This window comes from Hesperophylax consimilis, chromosome 14 (genome assembly GCF_061612785.1).
Source record: "Hesperophylax consimilis isolate HC1 chromosome 14, BYU_Hcon_1.0, whole genome shotgun sequence".
In the NCBI taxonomy this organism is placed as follows: Eukaryota; Metazoa; Arthropoda; class Insecta; order Trichoptera; family Limnephilidae; genus Hesperophylax; species Hesperophylax consimilis.
Window position 1 is genome coordinate 19,431,316 of NC_142849.1, and position 21,484 is coordinate 19,452,799.

Below are 21,484 nucleotides of genomic sequence, written 5' to 3' on the forward strand. Positions count from 1 at the left end.
CAGAAAGTGCAACACTACCAGCTATAACCGGCGAGTATTATATTGTGCATGGGACCATTAAATCAAAGGAAAGCGAATGGTTGGAGTTGGTGGGATAACGACGGCAAATTGTTATCAGAAACAATACGCACAACCCACAATGGCCTGACAGCGGTTGATTGACACGCGGGAAACAATCGAGACTCGAATGGCCGACATTAATGCTGTACCACTCTCTGCAGTTCGCTCAATGTTTGCGTACTTTGAGACCATTTCAGACTCAGACGGACACAGACGTGAAAATTACCCTCGATTGCGAATTAAACTGTCTTTTCCCACGCAAAAAAAATAGAACGGAGACAGATTTATTCCAAATTACAATGGAATGGGAATGTTGATGGTTCTAAACAATCATTAAATAAATAGTTAATTTAATTACAAAAACGCGTTGTTGATGTAAAAGCAACAATGCATTTACAACTGTTTTCGTTTGAAAATAAATGCAAGTGAATGTGATGTTTGACGCCTGTCATATTTTCTTTCTGCAATCTACATAACTCTAATAGCTCCAATCGCCCCGGATAACTTATCAAAATGACAATTCCACACTCCTTTAGAAAGTGATACCTATAAAGTCTTGAAAAGTCATGAAACAAAATCTATAGGTTTCGTAGGTAAGGTTAATAGGTTTGTTTTTTCGTCGCTTTTAATGATAATTTTAAACCTAGGTGTGTTGAATTGTCATTCTGTTGGTTATCATGGCACCCAAACGTGAGTGCCTATTATTTGTTGAATTTCTATTTTCTACCGCTTACGTTAGGGTTATTAGCTGAGAAAACTTTTTATTATTTCCATAATGCATAAAAAGACTACTGTCTTGAAGTGTATATTAAAGAACTGTTTGGTACAACGAACCAAAAATCGCTAAAAGTAAAATCAACTCCAGTAAACTCTTACGAGTTTATCCATAAAAACCACAAATCTCGGGGTTTAGAGTTTATATATTTAAAATAGTTTCAGCAGCCCAAATTTGGTTCTAGTTTCGGCTGAAAATCTAGTTTGGGTCGGTCATTATTAAATCATTGCAAAAGAGAAGTGGTTTATACTATTCACAAGTCACTGTCTTAAGAATAAAAACACTTCTGCTTTACAATGAGCTAATTTGTAAATCGTTTGGAATATTTTTTGTTTTTAGATGGAAAAATATGAAACATTATAGCCCGCAATGGGATCAGAACGACAAAACCTGAAATTTTAGGTTTTTGAATGCGTGCTTTACAGCATATCCCCAAGGTTTTCGTTTTTAAAACTATATCTTCTGTGATAATCTGGAAAAAATGCTGTTTATCGTATTTCTTAGGAAAATTTATTCGTTTTTTGACAGTTGTTCGCCGATATTTTAGGACAGTCAAATTGATAATACATTGTTAATACAGCATCTAATTCGCCAATTAACCGAGCTCTACATACTCTAAATAATATTTGTCTTAACTCTAATATTGTCATTTTTTCGGATTCACTGCCCAAATTCAAACGTGGCATTCATGTCAATAATTTAAACTATTGAATGCGCATACATACAGACACATAAACACACCCTCACAAACACTCACACATACATTACACACGTCACACACACACCTATAAACTACACACGTCACCTGGTAATTAAGGAATAAACATACCACTTAGCAGACATTACAAGGAAACATATCATAGGTACCCCACATGAAATATCTTATTCCTGTATATTGTTTCATCTTTGTAAATCATGTACTGTTTGTTTCTATAATATAAAATAAAAATACATAATAGCGTCGTTTAGTTATAAAAAAATAACAAAAAATCTTCCGCGATTGGTATTATTTTACAACAATCTGAAATGTGAGCATGTTTGGGTCCCTTTATTATCGTTAATATTATGACGAAACGTCTAAAAACATCTATCCCCTTTTAATATTCCACGCAGGCAGTGTGTGGTACCTGCGCAAATGGCAAAAAGTGCCAATAAAAATGATGTGTTAATAGCCATATTATAATTTAAGTAAAAAAAGTGTTTATAATGGCTGCTTGTCATTGCTTTTGAGATGCTTCTGTTTTCATGACTTATTCAATGTGAAAAACCTTATTAGTTCTCGAAATTAATACAAATTTTACTACTGGTGGTAATTTTGATTGATTCTTTTGCCAAACCACTTTTGTATCTACGATACTTTTTCTTTTAATAGGTAAATATATTCGATGCATGCCATTTCTATCTATCAATTTCATATTTATTATCCCACGATGTGGTTTCATATTTCGATGTTTTGTTCAGTGTTGTTTCACATTTAAGCGTCAATTTAGCTAGAATTCGGCAAGCGTTTATGGCGTACTTGACATTCGAATTAACGAAAATGAGATCGCCGCGAAATATGAGAATAATGCGCGCGGCGTATTCCGCCAGTCCTGCGAGGTGTGAGTTGCTCATCAAATTATGATCTCCCTCGGAAATATTCAAATGTAACCGCTCGCCGATTAATAAATATCTAACGCAATAGTGAAGTGAAATTGGCTCTGAGCCAACTTGTTTCTTAAAATAGTTTACATGCTTTCAGATATAACTCTGGACATATCTTCATTCAAAGAAAGTGTTAATTATATGATAAATTGAATTTTTATCCGATTTTAAATTACTAAAAAAAACCATTATGAGACCACCGGGGAGCCAAGCATTCCGGAGTTCTCTCCGGAGTCGGGATTCTTCGTCGACAACGGAAAGTGATCCGCGTGAAAAAATCAAAGATTGTTTCCGAAAGTTTGTAGCCTTTATGTGTACCCAAGTGGGAGTTGGAGGATTGGTTGTGTGTTATGCCATTGTGGGAGCGTTTGGATTTATTAGTATCGAGACTCAGGAGAAGAATCCCCATTTTGCTCACTTAGAATCCTTGAGAAGGAACTGTGTGGCAGATCTGTGGGACGTGACCGCCAATGAGAATGTTTTCAATGAATCCGTCTGGTTGTACGAAGCGAATCTAGTGTTGAAGAAATTTCAAGATGGTTTTGCCCAAACCGTTACCAAGGGATACGATGGGCGTACCACTGAAGAAATCTGGTCCTTCCCCGGTGCGATGATGTTTTGTCTCTCCGTGTTTACTATGATCGGTTACGGCAACACAGTGCCCAAAACCCCTTGGGGTAAAGGAGCCACAGTGATGTACGCCGGTTTGGGTATCCCTATATACATCCTGTACTTCATGAATATGGGGAAGGTGCTGGCTCAAACCTTCAAGTGGTTGTACACCATCATTCACGAATGCAGTCATGACAGGGAAGTGGACTTTGGGTATGAGAATGGCGCCCTCCCGCCCATCCGGAAGAAGATCATAGTTCCGTCCACCGCTTGTCTTTGGGTGATCAGTTTCTACATCCTTGTCGGAACTATCATGTTTGCAGAGTGGGAGGAATGGAACTATCTAGACTCCACATATTTCTGTGTGACCAGTTTGTGTAAGATCGGTATGGGAGACTTTGTCCCCGGTACGAAGGCCAAAGACTCCCGCAGCAGCTCGCAGACTAAACTGATTATTAACTTTGTGTACATGTTACTGGGCATGGGCCTGATCGCCATGTGCTACAATCTCATGCGGGAAGACGTGCGGGTGAAGGCAAGAGAACTGAAAGAAGATGTGCGCCAATGTTTAGAAGACATTCAGAATCGTTTCACGCGCTGTCTCGGCATGAACAGATATCCCAGAGATGTGCAATACACTCGCTAGAACTGAATTACTTAGGGAGACAATAGTAGAGTAGTTGCTATAAGTCGTTAAAATACGTTCAAGTATTTAACCTACTTGTGATTCATAAAGGAAGTGGACCAATATTGATGTGCCTACGCTAAATATTTCTAATAATAACCAGTGAAAACAGTCATAATATTGTATATAGTTCGAGTTAGTAATAATAAATTGTGATTTGAAGATCTTAATAAAAGACAGAGCTTTTATGATCTGCATATAAGCGATGTAATTAAAATGTGTGTTCTATTATAATATATTGCCTAAATAAAGTTCTATAAACTGTCTTACTATGTAAAAATTTAGTTTTCAATGATGTGACCGATGTTATGATGAATGAATGTGATGTTGCAGCAACTCCAGTGCTAGCTGGGCCGGATGCTGTGTGGAGATGCTGTCCCCAATGCCTCCGATACGTCTCTGTTCTGTGGCGGGCTACGACGGGAGGATCAATGATGTGGTCTTCTGCCCGCCAGCCATTCCTTCCGATGACCACTCCACCGTTGTCTACTTTGGGGGAGACGTGCAGGTAATGGTCCCACCATTGAGAATTCTATTGTTACCTATCTTTCTGTTATACGCATTTACGAGGAAGTCCTCTTTCCTCTAAATTGAATTACGAAATCAGAATTCGTTTAATTGAATGCAGAGGTCACTAGCTTTTCATCTAAATAGTTGATTAAAAATGTATATAGATAGGTTCGACAGCCTATTAAAAATATATAACTTTCCAATTTTCTATAATCCATAGCTATGAAAAAAATCAATCAAATTCGTAGGACATGACAAAAACACAATGTACAAAAAATGCCCGAATATCCAACTGGATGTTAAGTTATTTCCTGCTTTACCTTTATAATTTTTACTATCAAAATTGCTTCAATCTGATAAGAATATTTACATGCGTTGACCGGGAGTTATTCTGGCAATGCCACACAATATTCTCATGGACGGGAAAGGTAAGACTATCACAACACCTAAAGGATTTTTTCTTAGATGAAATGAGAAGAATAAAGTTTGGAAGTACCTACAACATGACATAGACCAGTGTTCCGCAAAGCGTGTGCCGCGGCACACTGGTTTACCGTGGTCATCAATTGGTGTGCCGCAGAAAAAATTCAAGGTATTGTGAAGATAATAAGAAAGCAAATGGGAGCAGATGAGGGATAATATCAGTGACTTCTATTTCATACAGAAGTATGATGGCTTTCTAGCGGAAAAGTGCTTTTTCGGATTTACGAGCTAAAAAATGAGTCCCAGACGTTTTTAGAGGCCCAGGGTTCAGATTTTGCTTCTGTGTTTAAAAAAGAAGAATGGGTAGTAAAACTTGCATATCTGGCGGACATATTCACTCGGCATGATATGACTTTAATATTGTAAAATATAATGTCACAGTGAAAATCTGGCAGCATCTAGAAGCCCATCATGCATACCATAACAGTATTTGTGTATAAGTAATATAATATTTTATTATGTATGAACTCATGCAATACTCTGAAATTGATCACGAAAGTCTGTTATCATAATATATAAAAGGTGCAGTATCAATAGATAAGTAATAAGCTTAACTTTATATTTAACCTTAACAATTTATGCCGTCTATTATACTTTAAACTTTATGCTGTATACTTTATACCTTGTACTTTTTAACTTTATATTTATATGTATGTTAATGGCACAAATTGTGCCGTTTGTATTTAAATAAATTTGAACCACTGCCACGGTACTCGCTACATTTGTACCGAGACTTTGTATTTAAATGAGCTTAACAGAAAAATGAAAGGCAGGAATTCTTATTTTTAACGTCTTCGGACAAATATGAAAGCTTTCGCGTTAAGTTGGTACTATTGATCAGCCACGCTGTCAATGGTAGTAATGAATTGTTTTCAAATGTCCTGGCTGTCGATTCAGAAACAAAGTGCAGGATTTGATAGTAAAACACTTGGAGCTATTAGCATAAAAAATTAACTGTTATTTTCCTAAGTGTGACCTATAACCTATGGACTGGGTACGAAATCCACTCTCGGATAACATTTGCCTTGGACACTTTCCGATAAACGAGCAGGAAGAATTCATAGAGTTAAAAACTGATCGGACATTAAAACTAAAATTTTCCAAAGTAGAGCTAGCACATTTTTGGCTGCATATAAAAAATGAGTATCCACTGCTTTCAAAGCATGCTGTTAAAATATATATCCATTTGCCACAACCTACTTTTGCAAATTGGGATTTTAAACTCTCCCTACTATTAAATCGAAAAAAAGAGAACGCCTGAGAACGGTCAGTGAAGAGATGAGAGCAGCCTTATCAACGATTGCTCCAAATTTTGATCTCCTGTGCTCAGTTAAACAGGCTCACATTTCTCACTAAATATCTTTTCATATTAGGTGTATTGATTGTAGTAATAAATAAATATTAAATAAACAATGCTTTTTTATTTGGTGTACCTCTAAAATTTCTTGATTTGATAGGTGTACCTTGAACACAAAAAGTTTGCGGAACACCGACATAGACTATATGCTTAGGCAATACTCCCAGATGTGTGCGGCGCATGGGATAGACCACTGGTTCCCAATTAGTTTTTTGAGAAAGAGCCCGAACTAGTGTATACTCTTGTAGCCAAAATGTCTGTACCGCATTGTCCGTACAGTTTTTTTTTTTTTTTTTTTTAAAGTTTCTTTATTCATTGAATTGTTTGTTACATGCATTGAGGATTTTTCGACCGCCATGCTTAGGCACATGCCCGTGTTATGGTGGGCAGTGCCTAGTGGCAATACAGTGCGTGCGCGTACCACTTCAAATAACGTCACACACTCCTGGGGTACGCACACCACTAATAAGGAACCACTGAGCTAGACTATTGCGAACAAGTATCTAGCAATAGTTGCACTTTAACCCATTGGCCTCAAACGACGCCGTCCCGGCGTGTGTACGGCGATTTGTCTTAAAATCAACATCGCCGTCCCGGCGGGTCTAATATCTGTTGGCTTAAAAACGAAAAAGGGATACATTATTGACATCTGTGTTAAAAATTTTAAATGCCAATCGCTCTGTAGATAATTAAGCATTCATTTCGTAGTAATTGGCAGGACTCCGTTGGTACAGTTTTTTCCTGATATTTACGATTGAAATTTTGTTATATTTCAGCGTCATTGAATTTTTTCAAAATGGCGTGTGGTTTGGGAATTGACAAGCTTGTTCGTAAAACGCATGGTGGGCGGCTAACATCACCTCAAATTGAAAAAATATATATTATGGTAATAAGTATGATTAATGTAAAACTTTTCTTAATCCAATTATAAAAAAATTGGTTTTTATGAAAAAAATATTTTTATATCCTCGTTTAATCATATTATTATATTTTTTTTTAAAACTGCATATATTTTTTACATACCTTAATTCAATGCACAAGTAAATTAAAAAAAAAATGTTTCGTTTGCATGTTTAGTTTAAAAGTTATGTAAGATTTAGTACACCACTGCAGATTTAAAACTTTGGTACAAAATTAATTCGGATGTGAACGACAATTTTTTAGCTAAACAATTCGGAGGCCAATGGGTTAATGGAAATTTCCTAATATGTTAATAGTCACAAATGATTTAGTACTCTTTGTTTTGCCCTTTTGATGGGTTAATTATTTATTTGCTTGTCGGGAATGTGTGTTGTGCGTTGTATTTAGAGCGATGAGTCGTTCATGAGCGAGACGTATAATTGTGCTAGCTCTTTTTGATGAGCTGTATTCACATGACTTCCGGTAAACCGTATCACAGCTCCATTGAACGGTTACTCTTTTTTATCAGGAGATATTTTATAAAAAAAGCGCCATTAATGTTATCCAAGTATTGATTGTTATTACATACTCGGAGACGTGAAAGTCCGACATCTGGACTTCAACATATATACCTACACCTACTAAGTACCTAGCATCTTATTTTTCTCGTGGTACGAGGCGGCGCATCGGTACCAAAAGTCGTACGATCATTCATAACCAGGGAGCTGGGAGCCATATTGGGGAAGCTATACCGGGGGGGTTGTATCGGGCTAGTCTTATTGGGCGAGAACAGTATTCTCATTCTGAGCTCGCGGCTCCCGTTCTATTAAGTCGACTCTTTGAGCCGTACGAAAATATTAAACTAGTACAGTGGTTCCCTCTCTTAGTAAAATGTGTCATGACCCATCCCTAGTCGTATGAACTGTCTAGATAAAGATAAAGACATTTTAAGCAACAGTTTATTTTGAATGGAGGTCTCTCGTCAGGGCTATATTATGATTATCTTCAATTCTGAATTGAAGTATTGTATAAAAAATACAATTTCTAATCTTAACCATACTTTTCAGGATTTTCCCGAAGTGATGAAGACACACCGCGACAACAAGAACTACATAAAATGGAACTTGGAAAACATGGCCGCCATGCTCAATGTCAGCTTCCCCCGATCTCACATTGTGGTTGTGAGACCATCCAGGTACTACTTACTTCCGGTTCCATGCTAACTCAACACCGTGACTTTTTTGTTTCATCACTTTCCATGACTTTATATAACTTTTTAAAGATGTGATGAATTATCATTTTCATGATTTATCCGGTCACCCTTACTTCCAATTAGTGAGGGGGAATTTATTTTTGGGGAATATTCTCAAAACGGGTAATATTGCGGGAATTGTCTTCTACATGGTGAAATCCCCAGACTAACCAATGAGGTTGTCTCCTACAATGAAATACAACAACTGGTGCGGCAGCACTGCGACACTGCCATTCGAATTATGAATTGTGTCTCGTGTGACATCATGAGACACAATTATATATGTGTTACCCAAGTTCATTTTGAAAGCTTATAACTTTGTCAGTTTTAAAGACATCGAAAAAATAAAAATAACTAGGAGATAACCTCATTTAGAATAACTTTCTTGGTAAAAAAAATAAATTACCGACTTTGGGGAATTTATATCTGTGCCCGAGAAGCTTTCGCACAAACACAACATGTTCAGGAGAGCCGAAAACCTACTGTTTTTGACAAATTCCCAGTAATTTCCACAAATGTTTTGATTGATAATTACAAAAAACAATATTTCTTATAAAAATATTCATGGAAATAACGAGAGATTTGCTAAATTGCGGCTCTTCTGAACTATGCTTCTCGGATATAGATATTGGGTTCTACCCCAGAGATAAATATTGGCACATGCCAGTTGATTAACCATGCCTGTGAATGTTGTGTTTCAGAATGGAGTTCAAGACGTTTAGTTGCTACAATAATTTTGTCCCCAGTAACAATGCAGGCGTCCCTGATCACACCCCCACCCACCACGCTCTCCAGCATTTAGAAAGGTCTCTTTAATTACATACTTATCTGTTCATTACTAGTACATATTACTAACTGGCTTCTTCCGTTTCAAGTTTCAACAATCTTAGCCACCTGTATCTGAATGTGAATTCTCTTTTCAGGTTACTACAAAGTGTCACAAATAGGATAAAAACTATGCCAATTGCCGAGCTTAGAGAAATGATCACATCTTCATTGGCCAATCAGCAGTGCTACATGGATCTGGATATACTTCAGGTATTTAACCACTCAGGACTCTGGCATATTCTGTCAGAAGCTCGAAGTTTTTCCGCTTTGCAATAAAATCCAAATAAATGGAATATTTCTGAAGGTATCTGAAAACTAAAAACTGTTTTTGAAAGGCAATGAAATACTCTTTCAAATTTTGTTAGGAAAAATTAAAATATGATTTTAGAAATATTAAAATTTTGAATGCAAAGATAAAAAAAAGTAAAAATGGCTCACGTTACGTTATTTGTAACAAAACTGCTGAGGTCGAAAAAAAAACACATTTTATTAGACAAATGTAAAACCGTTCAGAGAATAGGGACATACTTAATACACACATTTTAATTAAAAATACTTTGTATTAGTTAGATAATAATGAGAAGTAAGTATTTCACTTTCTGGAAATGGAAAATAATGCATTTTAATCATAGACATATGAATATTAGTAGACCTGCCCTAAGTGATTAAAAGCGTATTATTCCCCACTCCCCATACCGGTTCCATTGGAGCCGGCTGGGCTCGCGTATGGCTTCCCATGAATCTTGAGAATGTGACGTCATCATTCTTGTTCGAACTAACGTCGAGCTATGGTCGAGGCATTTTATGAAATAACACGGCAAAATAGTGGCTTGTGATATGAAAACTTGTAAAAATAGATGTGAAAAAGAGAATAAACCCAATTGTCGTATTACATTCCATATGTAAGCATCATTTTAAGCTTATTCACGTCGTATAATATATGAATCAATCACAGTCAGCTTTACCCCCTTCGTTCTTCAACAGTTGATTTTACCCCTCACCTTTAATTTCTAGTCTATATATTCATATGTCTGTGATTTTAATAGTTATTTTGTTAAAATTAAAACCAATTGTTACTTGGCGGCCATTGTTATTGATAATTATTTTTTAATGATAAACTAATGTTTATAAGACAAGGTTTTTTATGTGTAGCACAAACCTGCCGTCGGCGGCATTTTTTTTACTCTGGAGATATTTTCAATTTTTATGGATATTTCAGGCGACTAATTATTGCGTATAATAATTTGTTATCCTTTGTGCTATGCATAAAAAACCTTGTCTTGTAAACTATCATTAAAAAATAATAATATTTGACAGTTCAAAATATTTCACCAACAAATGTAGATATAATATGTCTCGACGCCATCTAATGGGAAATTTAGCACTAACAAAACCTTTCCTACAAAAATAAAGTTGGTTGTTTACAGAAGAACAAATATAATAAGCAGTAATTGTTGATTGAAGTACTAGTACATAATGAATTATTTGGCGTGTTGGGAATAAGCCAACGTAGCTCAGTGGTCCAGAGCACCTGACCGGACATCAGAAGGTGCGGGTTCAATTCCCGTCAGCGGCATTTATTTTTACTCAAGAGATATTTTCAATTTGTATGGATATTTCAGGCGACTAATTATTGCTTATAATAATTTTTTATCGATTGTTATTGATGTCAAAGTTTTAAGGTTAGTTTTTTCTTCTCTTATTTCAACCAAAATATGAACCTATGACACTAAGATAGGTTCTTAGGTTGTTAGTTTGGGCTTAGTTAAAACATAAATAAATAAAAAAAACTAACAAGTATTTGATGATTGTTTGTGTGGTATTTCTTTGGTAACAATATTTTTGTTGATTTCCAGGTTACAATAGATTCCGCTAACTCAATCAACAAGCAGGAGATCACCACAATAGACACTCCCACCAGCCTACTGCAGAGAGAGCTGGAAAACACGAGAAACCTGACGGTGACTACTTCCGCATACAACGAACCGCATACGCAGAGCAACAACACGGTGCCCGACCACCACGTCACCATCACCTCCTCCAAACACAACAACTCCGACACCAATGACAAGACCTTAGAGGAGTTCCACAACCAGGGCGGAGTCATACAGACCACCAACTCTAGCCAACCCGCTAGCGTGCTAGTAGCTCCGCAGTGCCAATCGGCGATCGTAGTCAACCCGCAGTCGGTTAATTCTGAATCTGCCCCCAACTCCACTGAAGAAACTAAAACTAAAGATAACAACACTCCGAGCTTCAACACCCTATGGTGGAGAGACGGTATGGCGCTCGATAAGGCCAACTTGATCCTGATGGGGTTCAGCAAAGGTTGTGTAGTGCTAAATCAGTTGATCTATGAGTTTCACTACCTGAAGACGCTGACTCCGGACGACAGCACCATGATGAGGCTGGTTTCGAGGATATCTGAAATGTACTGGTTGGATGGCGGTCATGCAGGCGGAAAGAACACGTGGATTACATCCAGGAGTCTTTTGGAAACTCTCACCAGACTAGGTAAGCAATTGATCTTTCAATGTACCCACTGTAATCTTTACGTACTAGAAGGTAAAAATCACATATCGCCCTAAGGGGGTCACTAGGGTCCCCCATATACAGCGGGGCGATCGTGTCTTGTATGTCTCTTTTTGCCCTTTCCAGTAAAACTCAGATATTAGTTACTATTTTTTTTTAATCTACTGTTCTAACCGGACATCGCCCGTCTCTCCCCGGAAGTCAAATCATTGAGTAATGCAAAATGATAAAAGAGATACATATGTAGTACAAAATAGAGCGTAACTCAAAAACAAATTATTGTAGCCCCTTCTAGTTAAATGCACGCTATACATATGCACTTGTGGCTTATTTGCAGCTAGAATTTAAAAAAAATAGTAATGGGCATCGAAGGAGGTGAAGGGAGAATGATCACAAAACTCTCGTTTGGGGGACATGTATTACCCCCCTCCAGTGCGAGAGGGTTAAACTGCATATAAAAATATTGCAAAAAAAGTACCTCCCCAATATTACATAAAATTAACCCCTCATAACCATTAAAAATAATAGTGTCATCCATTAAAAATACTTAAAATTAATCAATAAAGTCTGATTTAAAAACATATTTATGAATGGAAGCAACTTGCCTATTTTTACATTTTTATTGTGTATACATATTATCCCGAGACAATCGAAAGAAATCATTCCTATGTAATTTGTGGGTTTCTATAATTGTGTACAGTGGAGTAAAATATTGGAAATCCTAAACAATCTAAATTTGTTAATTCTAATTTGCAGGTATAAGGATATGGATTCACGTGACTCCGTACCAGGTGCAAGACGATAGACGGGCCTGGATCAGAAGGGAGGAACGCGCCTTTACAGACCTGCTGCAGCGGCTTGGTGCCAAGGTGTCACGCACACTGCACTTCGATGGTGCCTCCCCCAACCTCTACATGCACTTCGAGATCCTCAACGTCTTCAGAAGTCCCGACCATCTCCTGGCCCCCGTGGCCGAGAAGTAACCAATCAATCAATCCATCAATCACAGCAAAAGCTCTCTAGCTAACTTCTAAATAACTAATTTGGTTGCCAGTTCCACCATTCTTATCTGAGTTGCCAGTTGACGACAAATTGTAAGCTGACAGATATACCGTAACCTGTTTAATAGTGAACACGGGTAAGTGATTCGGTTCGGTGCGGTCGGCCGATGGAAAATATTTTCTTTTGTAAGTTAATTGTTTATGGTAAAGGTATTGTAATTTTTACTTTGACGTATGTCGCCGACTTATTAGCTATCAATTGAGATTATGTTACAGTATTATTACTTGCTCCAAAACGTAGACAAGCTGAGAGTGTTAATATTATTTCCTTCAATATTTAGGCTAGTTAAAGTTATAATTATTTTGCGTTTGAAAGAGAGTCAATGCATTTGTGGTTTATTTTACAAATTGGTTTGGGAGAAAATTTATACTTTGCGACCGGAACATGGTTGCATCGGACACAATAATATTGGATGAAATTTACGTCAATTTAAAACAATGTTAGAATTGTAATGGTTACAATAAGGCTCAACGCGTATATTCATTGAATAAAAATTTTAAACACATTATGTACTACAAAAATACATATAAAAAAATATTTTTTATTTTGCATGGAAACTCGTATTAAAAGTGGGAAACTAGTGAATCTACATTACATTTGGAGTCAATTTTGTGGTAAAACTTTTTTTTTTTGAGCTTTCGTTTTCGAGTAAATCAAGTACGAAATTGAAAAATATCAGTCGTATCAGAACATGAGCTGTTTGTGTTTGGAGGAAATTCAATTCTTCTAACCCTAGGAGCCGGCAAAGAAACTACAATAAATATATTAACAAAATTGTTAAAGCCAACGCGCAGACAATACCAATATACCGTGCATGATAAAGTGACATTTTGATTTTTGCCTTTAACAAACCCGGTAAAATTAATATCCAAAGGCGAAATTAATATAATTAGATCGACGCAGCAATGAACTGCCGTGCGTGGTCACAGTTCTTCAACGCTGCAAACGCAGGGTTGCGACTCCTAGGGGTTAAAATGCGTCAATGTGTAGACCCGGCTCCAAAAGTTTTTTCAGCCATTTAGTTGCTGAAAAAAATAGAAAAATGTAAAAAAAAAAAAAAAATCGAAATGATGAATGAAGTAGTTTTTTACGTTCTTTATGTGAAGTAAATTCACCAGTTTTCCACTTGTATTGTACGTAGAAGGTATAACGTATAATGTACATAAATTATTATTACGAAAATGGTGGGATACGTTTTTATACCTCGTCATGTCTAGGCATAAATTAGGAAGATTTTTCTTCTAAACATTAAAGCAAATCTAAAGAAGATATTTTTGTAACTCCCCATTAGAATGACGTTTTTTCTTATCTTAAAAGATGACTTTCCGAACGGCAATGGAAGATAATATGATTATTATTATGTATAGAAACGTCTGTTTAATCGTCTTATCATTATGATAACACATCGTACTGACAAAACTGTTTTATTTTATTTAAATACAACAAATATGACAATGTTGATAAACTTTTCAACAGTTCCATGAATTGAATGATCGATCAAATTATGTAATTAATATTATTTTTAAAAATGCATCGTAAAATTCTTTATTTCTGTGTAATATATTTACATACATAATTGTGTACACGATATGTACATAATATATTTTTTAATGTAGCAATGGAAAGTCATCTCCATTATTTTCTATTGTTTTTATGAAAATTGTTTACGTTCGTGTAAGTTTTACATTGAAAACATTCTTCTCATTCTACAGTTAAAATGTTCAAGTAAAGTTCGGTCTCCAGTGACCCAAAGTTTTCAAAACATCGGACAAAAACAAAACCTTAGGTCGGGGCCACAATGTTTTTTGTTTTCCATCGGCCCCAATATTTTATGTTTGCACAAACATTTGATTCAATGTTTGTGGTAATATTGTCGCCGGAAATGCGGCTTTACTAGTACAAACTATGTTATGTATTATGTATAATTATTCTGTATAATATATAATGTATTTGCAATATATTTAAAAAAAATGGTATACACACATAAACATTTTAATTTACTAAATATTATATTGCGTTTGTTTCACCTCACACTTTACATTTCATTTATGTACTTATTTATTTGATTGAATTGAACTCATCTCTCCAAATGGTCATTTTATTGTTTTTAATTACATAGCAATACTGAATCCACTATACTTTAATCATTAAACCGCTTCATTAACAGATAACCATGAATCTAGCAAAGCCAATTTGTCCTATGACCAGGATTTTTTTTTTCATCCATGGCTGTAAATCTATATAAATAAAAATGTTATCATTCGTTTGTTCAAAATCTTAAATCTCCAAAAGTTCTTAAGCGATTGCTTTGAAATTTTGACACAATGTTGCAATCGAATATGCATGTGTTTTTATAGATTTCACCTGTGACAGGTAAAAACATGTTTTTTTTTTTTTTGAAACATCGCCATCTGTTGGATGTAAAAGCAACATGCTCTATTGTTTCTCTATCTGCACAGACAGACTGAGCTACAGCAACGCGTGGCGGGGTACAGCTAGTTTAAAATATGGAAATATTATCGTAATGAAACATAATCGTAATGTAATTATTGGGATCGAGTAAAATTTGCTCCGCTGTCGACCGATTGGGAAACCTTGCAGTTGAATTTTTATTTTTCAAAATTACTATTTTCGTTTGGAGATTTTCAAGATTCTTATAGAGGCATATCCCTATTTAACTGACTCTTCATAAAAATTGAAATTTTGTAAAAAAATAATCATTTTAAGGTACAGCAACATCAGTAAACTCAAATTTTAAAATCTAAGCACCACGACCTCACTTAAAAGTCACAAGTTACCACCGTTAATAAGTATTGGATAATTCATTAGAAATCGGAGTTTAGTAGTGCTTTGGTTGGGCCAAATAACTAACACCGTTAGATTTTTTATTTTAATGTCAAGGCGCATCTCTTGCAGGATCGCAATGTTTTTGTTTTCCGTGGCCCCGAAAATGGCCGTCTCAATGTTATTTCTTTTGTCGGTTGTTTTGAAAACATTTTGTCGCAGGAAAGCCAACGTTAACTTGCGAATGAGAAACAATGTCAAATGAGTTTAGTAGTCGTAGCGTAAATATGTTTTATATTGAAATATGTTTAATTTTAAGAGAAATTTTCTATTGTACATATTAAATAATAAGGAATTTCAACTTACGAATTCATTATACGTCCGGATAAAGTATGTATTAGATTAGTAGGTATATTTTTACCTTCATTCTGGGATTCATTTTAACCGTGCCATTACTAAATCAATCAACATTTTATTTACAACAGCTTTTAAATTGACAGATTTGCTAGAACATGCTGAATTTAAAAATAGACCACTTTCATCACAAGTAAAAAAAATTTGAACCGTTTGGGTGCCAATATTCGATTTTCGTCGATTCGTGTTTTTACGAAGATTGCCGATCGTCGATTTCCGTTGATTGCGTCAGTCGTGTTCTGATTTGCGCGTACGTTTGTACGTAAAATTCTCATTTTTTTGAAACGCCTGGACTTTGGGATCCTCCTCCGCGTGATTCTAAACCAATATTCTTTAATAAAACACTAAAAAAATCATCGAAATCCTTGAAAATTCAAAGAATTTATGGGGTTTTAAAAAAATATATTCTTTCATAAAAAATAATGTTTTTTTGGTGGCATTTTACGAGCAACTGTATGAATTTTTTTGGCACTCAAACGGTTAATGTATTAATGGCTTCATAGCCAAATTGGCATACAAATACAAAACTAGTTCAATTTATATGAGTTCTTATTAGAAGAATTGTGTAAACCAATTGAAATAATAATTCGTATCGGTTTACTTAAGATTTTACTTTTAGAGATAAAATATGTAACTTGTTTTTAAAAGTTCACTTTTTCAACAAAGCACTTAGGCCTAGTAAAATGGTGCATCTATGTAACATGCTTTTGAACATGATGTTAGTATGTTATTAACTTTAAATACTATTATTTTGAGCGTTGTTTCATTTCTTGTGTAACATGTCAACAACTCTCCTGCGCACAAAATGTTTTCAAAACATTTAAGATTTGGGCATGTTGTGGGCATACACATTTGTGTATGCATGCACAATGTTTTGCTTTCCGTGGCCAATAGAAAATGTTTCAAAGAAAAAGAAACCATTTTGTGTTCAGGAGACCCGGCTTAACAGTTATACAGGTTGTTTAGAATTAATAATTTGAACATGGTCATAATAATTCATAAATTTTATTGACAATGCACATTGAAAATTCTAAAATTGTGTTGCTAATTTTATAGCGAAAAGAAAGGCATTCTGTGACTAACTTCATTCTGCCAATGGTGGGTATACCTATAACATGTGTGAAATAGTGATTTATTTTTGGGCTATTATGCCGTGTTGTGCTACCTCCTTCTTTAGACAACGTTTCAGACAGCACTACAGTGTGACGTGTCAACATATCTGCCCTGATGATGGACACTGTGACGCTGTCTGAAACGTTGACTAAAGAAGGAGGTAGAGTAAAACGGCATAGTACCCCAAATATAAATATCTATATTTCTTGATTTTACTATCAGCAGGGGTGATTTTGCGGCAGTATGAATTATCTACACATTTTTTATAATGTCGAATGATAACCTGCATAAATATTTTTCGATGATTGTTAATAATTCAGAACTTTCCATTACACATTATTTTTGAAATAATATACAATCCATCACAACACAATGATAATTGACTCCTCTGTGGGTGATTCTTTTCTAACCCCATCACTGTCAGGTCCGGCTGATGTCACAGTAGTTTGTAAACATTGACAATTCCGTACTCAATGGGTTAGAAACCATTTTTCTGTAACATCTCCATACTGCACCCGAAAATGGAGTTAAATATTGGGGTTATGTCTTATGGTGTGATTTTTATCTAAATTCTTGAAATGTATAAGTAAGAACCAAACAAACTTTTTTTAAATTCTGGCATTGAGATAAAGTAACTATGGAGGTGTTAGTAAATAAAATGATTCATATTTAGACTTATTGACAACTTTTTTTCCATTTAAAAAAAATACAAATTAAATTTATGTGTTACAAAATAATATTATGTCAAAGTATACAAAATAAATAAATGATTTTAAAATTTCTATGAATGTAATTTTAAGTACTGTAATCCTAAAATACTATTGGTAGTGACTTGTTTTGTATTATGAGAAATGACAAAAATAATAATTGGGGTAAGATATGAATGATTTATTTTTAAAGTTGTCCCTTTGGATATTATCGATTGTTTTTATTATAGAGAATCCTTGCGTTTGTAGATAAAGAATATCCATGTGAAATGTTTCTTTACGGCAGTATTGTAATTTATTTCCTAATAAGATGTCTGCAAAATGGTTGTATTGAAGATTAACTAATAAAATGTTTTTAATAAAAGTTCTTTTTTATTTCAATGCTAATCTGTAATTTTTTACAAAAGCTGTTCTGAAAAATTATAATTTTGAACTGAAAAATATGAAATGTAAATAAGAATGACATTTTCACCAACGTTTGTACACAGCATCCTTGGTGATTTTTCACAAAAACGGCGCTAAGGGCAGCGATGCCATACCTACCGAAATTTCGGTTGATCTACCCGGCAGAAATCTACCGAAATTATGAAAATCTCCAGAAGTCAGCGAAAAGATTCTGAATTATGGTAAATTTTTTTTCGAAAATCACAATGTGGGGAATTTTTTTCTCGAAACTCCCATGGATTTGAAAAAATATTCTGGGGAATCCAGTACTGAGTGAGCAATACCCTACACAAATCCATTCTGAAATTCTATCGATTTTTGTATGCAATCTACCGATTTTCACTTTTGCGGTATGGCATCACTGGCTATGGGCCGGCTCTAAGCTAAAAGGCGCCTGGCGCTATATTAGGTGTTAGGTATTATCAGTGCCTCGGCATCAGGAGCGGACTGTTCCAATTGCGCCTACACACGGCCAGCCCTGATCATATATATCCTATTATTATATCTGCATGTGGCCAAAAAAGATTAAAAACTACTATGTATGTAGTACTCAATAGGTATTAGCTGATATCAGTGCATTATATATCATAGTCTTCATAGGTACTATGTAAAACTTTATCGGACTGTCAAGCAGTGTCGCACATTATTATTATACACGCGATTCTCCCGGTAGATTTACGTAATTTATTACTTTTGTTTCCTTTTCATATTATAATAGTATATATTTTATTCCTTTCATTTTCTAATATCTTTTATTTTATTTTTTACAAACTCTTAATGCCTTTTAGACATTTTATAAGCACTTCATTCTTCCTTATACTACTTTATTGTATATTATTACATATAATTTCTTACTTTGACTTATTACTATACTACAGATTGCTACTTATATTATATTTATATCTCTTTTTTTCATACTTTTAAACTTACTTACTATTTACCGATTATACCATTATACTTACATTTATATTGTTGCATTCCTTATGTTGCTGTACTATTCTTTGTAAATTAGTATGTGAATGGCACATGTTGTGCCGTATATGTGAAATAAATAAATAAAAGAGGAATTAACAATTTTTTTTAAACGTAGCGACACCCCAACTAGTGAGTAAAACAAATTGATTGTAATCATCATTTTCGTGTTGCTGTGTAGCTAACTATTTAATATAAATAATATCATGCTAGATGTGAGAAAACAATAAACATTATTATAACAACTTTTTAAAGTATTATACATTGTTTTGTTTTAAATTAGAGGTATAAAATATTTGCAGTAAGAAATAGGTATATATTTAAAAATAAATAACACTTTGATTGAAAATATAGTAATTTTAATAGCACAGCCTTTAACTTCACAATAACAATAACAAATGATTCTAATTAAGTGGAATTGGGGGTCAGACACAGATTAGGACAGGGGACTTGGTATGTACCTATTTTCTTTTGCACATCCAACGGCAAAACGTCGTGCACTTTAGTTTTATTCCATTCGTCAGATCCATCGCAGCAGTCACAGACTCCATCATTCACTCTACTGGAAGGAATAATATTCTCTTTGCCGCTCAAATGCCTCGGCTGGTATTTGCAGTAGAAGTGTCCGTCATTACAGGCGTCGGTCCCTGGTTCATCACTCCCATCTTCGGGACAGTCGCAGAAGTTATCATTTACCATTGAGAATTCAATCTCTAACTTTGATTTGAAGCAAGTGAACTTCCCATTTGAATTTGGTTTGTATTTTGACAAGTCTGACAATCTTGTGCCTCTCAAAAGTACTTTGATATCGGCTACGTTGATATTTTTTACAGCAAAGGGCTTCGCAGTGTTATATATCAATTTAGCCTTATCCTCTATTATTAGTTCTGACTTCGACAGCTGTGACATGAAGAGGAACTGATAAAAGAAGAAAAGTATCGCACAAATAAGGAATAATATTAATACCAGTCGTTTCTTTTGTCTCCATATTGAAGGTCTGTAGGCGTCTTCTCGCTTGAAGAAAACATTTTTCATTTTAAGTTTTTTGTTTTTAACATAACATGTAACGATATTTTTGTCGGTTTACATTCGATTTTCAGCAATAATATTATACAGTGCGGAACTGGAGATAAATTGTATTTTCCACGTCACTCATAAATAGTGATTTATTGACATTGCATTGAAACGAAACAAATCGACAAACTTCATTTTACACTGCCAAACCGAAATGCCCACAACAACCCTTTAGTGTCAAAATTGGTTAAAAGTCAAACAAACGACTGCGCCATCTGTGATCTGGTAAATATAAGGGTACGTATACATTTGCGAACCGAAACGCGAACCGTACCACGAATTACGGGAAAGGATCGAATCAACTGCGAGCGGCGCACAGTGGGCTGAAAATCGCCTTTCATAGACATAGAGACTTGAATTTTCAAGGGTATTTTTTTTGGCTAGAAATGGATTCTGCGGATCATTACTATGCTATAAAATGTCGTACGAAGCAATTGCGTGTACAAATGAAGGAGTTATAATTTTTTAAGAGTTAAAATGAGCATTAAAATGAATCATCAACAAAAATAAGATTTTTTTTCCACTTTAGGATTTAAAAAAAAAAAATCGCACCTTGCGCCACAATATGAAGTATGTCAAAAAAATACAAATAAATAGTAGTATTATCTGTGTGTAAGGATAGAACGGCCAACCTTATGATTCCAGGGATAGCCTCATTTTTAATGTTAGCGCCATACAAATTTTTCTTTAAAAAATTATAACTCCTTCATTTGTACACGCAATTGCTTCGTACGACATTTTATAGCATAGTAATGATCAGCAGAATCCATTTCTAGCCAAAAAAAATACCCTTGAAAATTCAAGTCTCTATGTCTATGAAAGGCGATTTTCAGCCCACTGTGCGGCGTTTCGCGCCATTTGCGGTTGCTTCGTTTCTTTCTCATAAGTTGAGGTTCTGTTCGGCAGTTAGGCTCGCGGACATGCTCGCGGATGTATACGAACATAACATTTTCAAGTGGCAAGCGTAGAAAAATCATTCTCCCGTAATACTGAAATATTTTGTGAGTGGTTTATTTACAATTTGTTTCTGCTAACTGGCGCTGGCATATAGATGAACCCATGAACCCATGATAAACCTAAAAAGCCCGGCACATAGGACAGTCAACGGTGATACATCCCTGCTTAGTATTATATTATGCTGAGCAGAAAATTCATAGCTTGTTTTCCAAATAAAAATGAGATAAGAACACGCAACATGAGTTTATCATAAATCGACAAAACTTGTCTTATTTTCTTTTGAGATTGCACATATAAGTCAGCCAAATAAACAGAGAAA

General features: G+C 35.1%; 3 protein-coding genes across 4 annotated transcripts; 2 read left to right on the plus strand and 1 right to left on the minus strand.

The window, feature by feature from the left end:
- The first annotated feature begins 2,041 nt into the window (after positions 1-2,041).
- On the plus strand, positions 2,042-18,048 carry LOC149418016 (mitochondrial protein C2orf69 homolog). Of its 2 annotated transcripts, none has more exons than XM_089639599.1 (7): positions 2,042-2,144; positions 4,110-4,284; positions 8,094-8,221; positions 8,980-9,084; positions 9,202-9,316; positions 10,963-11,620; positions 12,395-18,048. In XM_089639599.1, the coding sequence occupies exons 2-7, from the start codon at positions 4,147-4,149 to the stop codon at positions 12,619-12,621; spliced, it is 1,371 nt and encodes a 456-aa protein (XP_089495725.1). In that variant the 5' UTR covers positions 2,042-2,144; positions 4,110-4,146; the 3' UTR covers positions 12,622-18,048. The 2 variants fall into 2 exon arrangements, with proteins under 2 accessions (XP_089495725.1, XP_089495724.1); XM_089639598.1 differs by having other exon boundaries at positions 2,047-2,207.
- LOC149418017 (two pore potassium channel protein sup-9) lies at positions 2,670-4,062 on the plus strand. Its single transcript, XM_089639280.1, has one exon. The coding sequence runs from the start codon at positions 2,670-2,672 to the stop codon at positions 3,735-3,737; it is 1,068 nt and encodes a 355-aa protein (XP_089495406.1). The 3' UTR covers positions 3,738-4,062.
- Positions 18,049-19,470: 1,422 nt separating the features above from the next.
- On the minus strand, positions 19,471-20,485 carry LOC149418018 (uncharacterized). Its single transcript, XM_089639281.1, has one exon. It carries the CDS (start codon positions 20,167-20,169, stop codon positions 19,543-19,545), a length of 627 nt encoding a protein of 208 aa, XP_089495407.1. The 5' UTR covers positions 20,170-20,485; the 3' UTR covers positions 19,471-19,542.
- Positions 20,486-21,484: the final 999 nt, after the last annotated feature.

What these genes read in the sequence shown, in the direction of transcription:
- LOC149418017 (XM_089639280.1), top strand. Translation starts at nt 2,670, where the DNA reads ATGAGACCACCGGGGAGCCAAGCATTCCGGAGTTCTCTCCGGAGTCGG.
- LOC149418016 (XM_089639599.1), top strand. Translation starts at nt 4,147, where the DNA reads ATGCTGTCCCCAATGCCTCCGATACGTCTCTGTTCTGTGGCGGGCTAC. An exon ending in GCTCTCCAGCATTTAGAAAG is followed by an intron (nt 9,085 to 9,201) that starts GTCTCTTTAATT and finishes TTCTCTTTTCAG; the next exon opens with GTTACTACAAAGTGTCACAA. An exon ending in GGAAACTCTCACCAGACTAG is followed by an intron (nt 11,621 to 12,394) that starts GTAAGCAATTGA and finishes TCTAATTTGCAG; the next exon opens with GTATAAGGATATGGATTCAC.
- LOC149418018 (XM_089639281.1), bottom strand. Translation starts at nt 20,169, where the DNA reads ATGAAAAATGTTTTCTTCAAGCGAGAAGACGCCTACAGACCTTCAATA.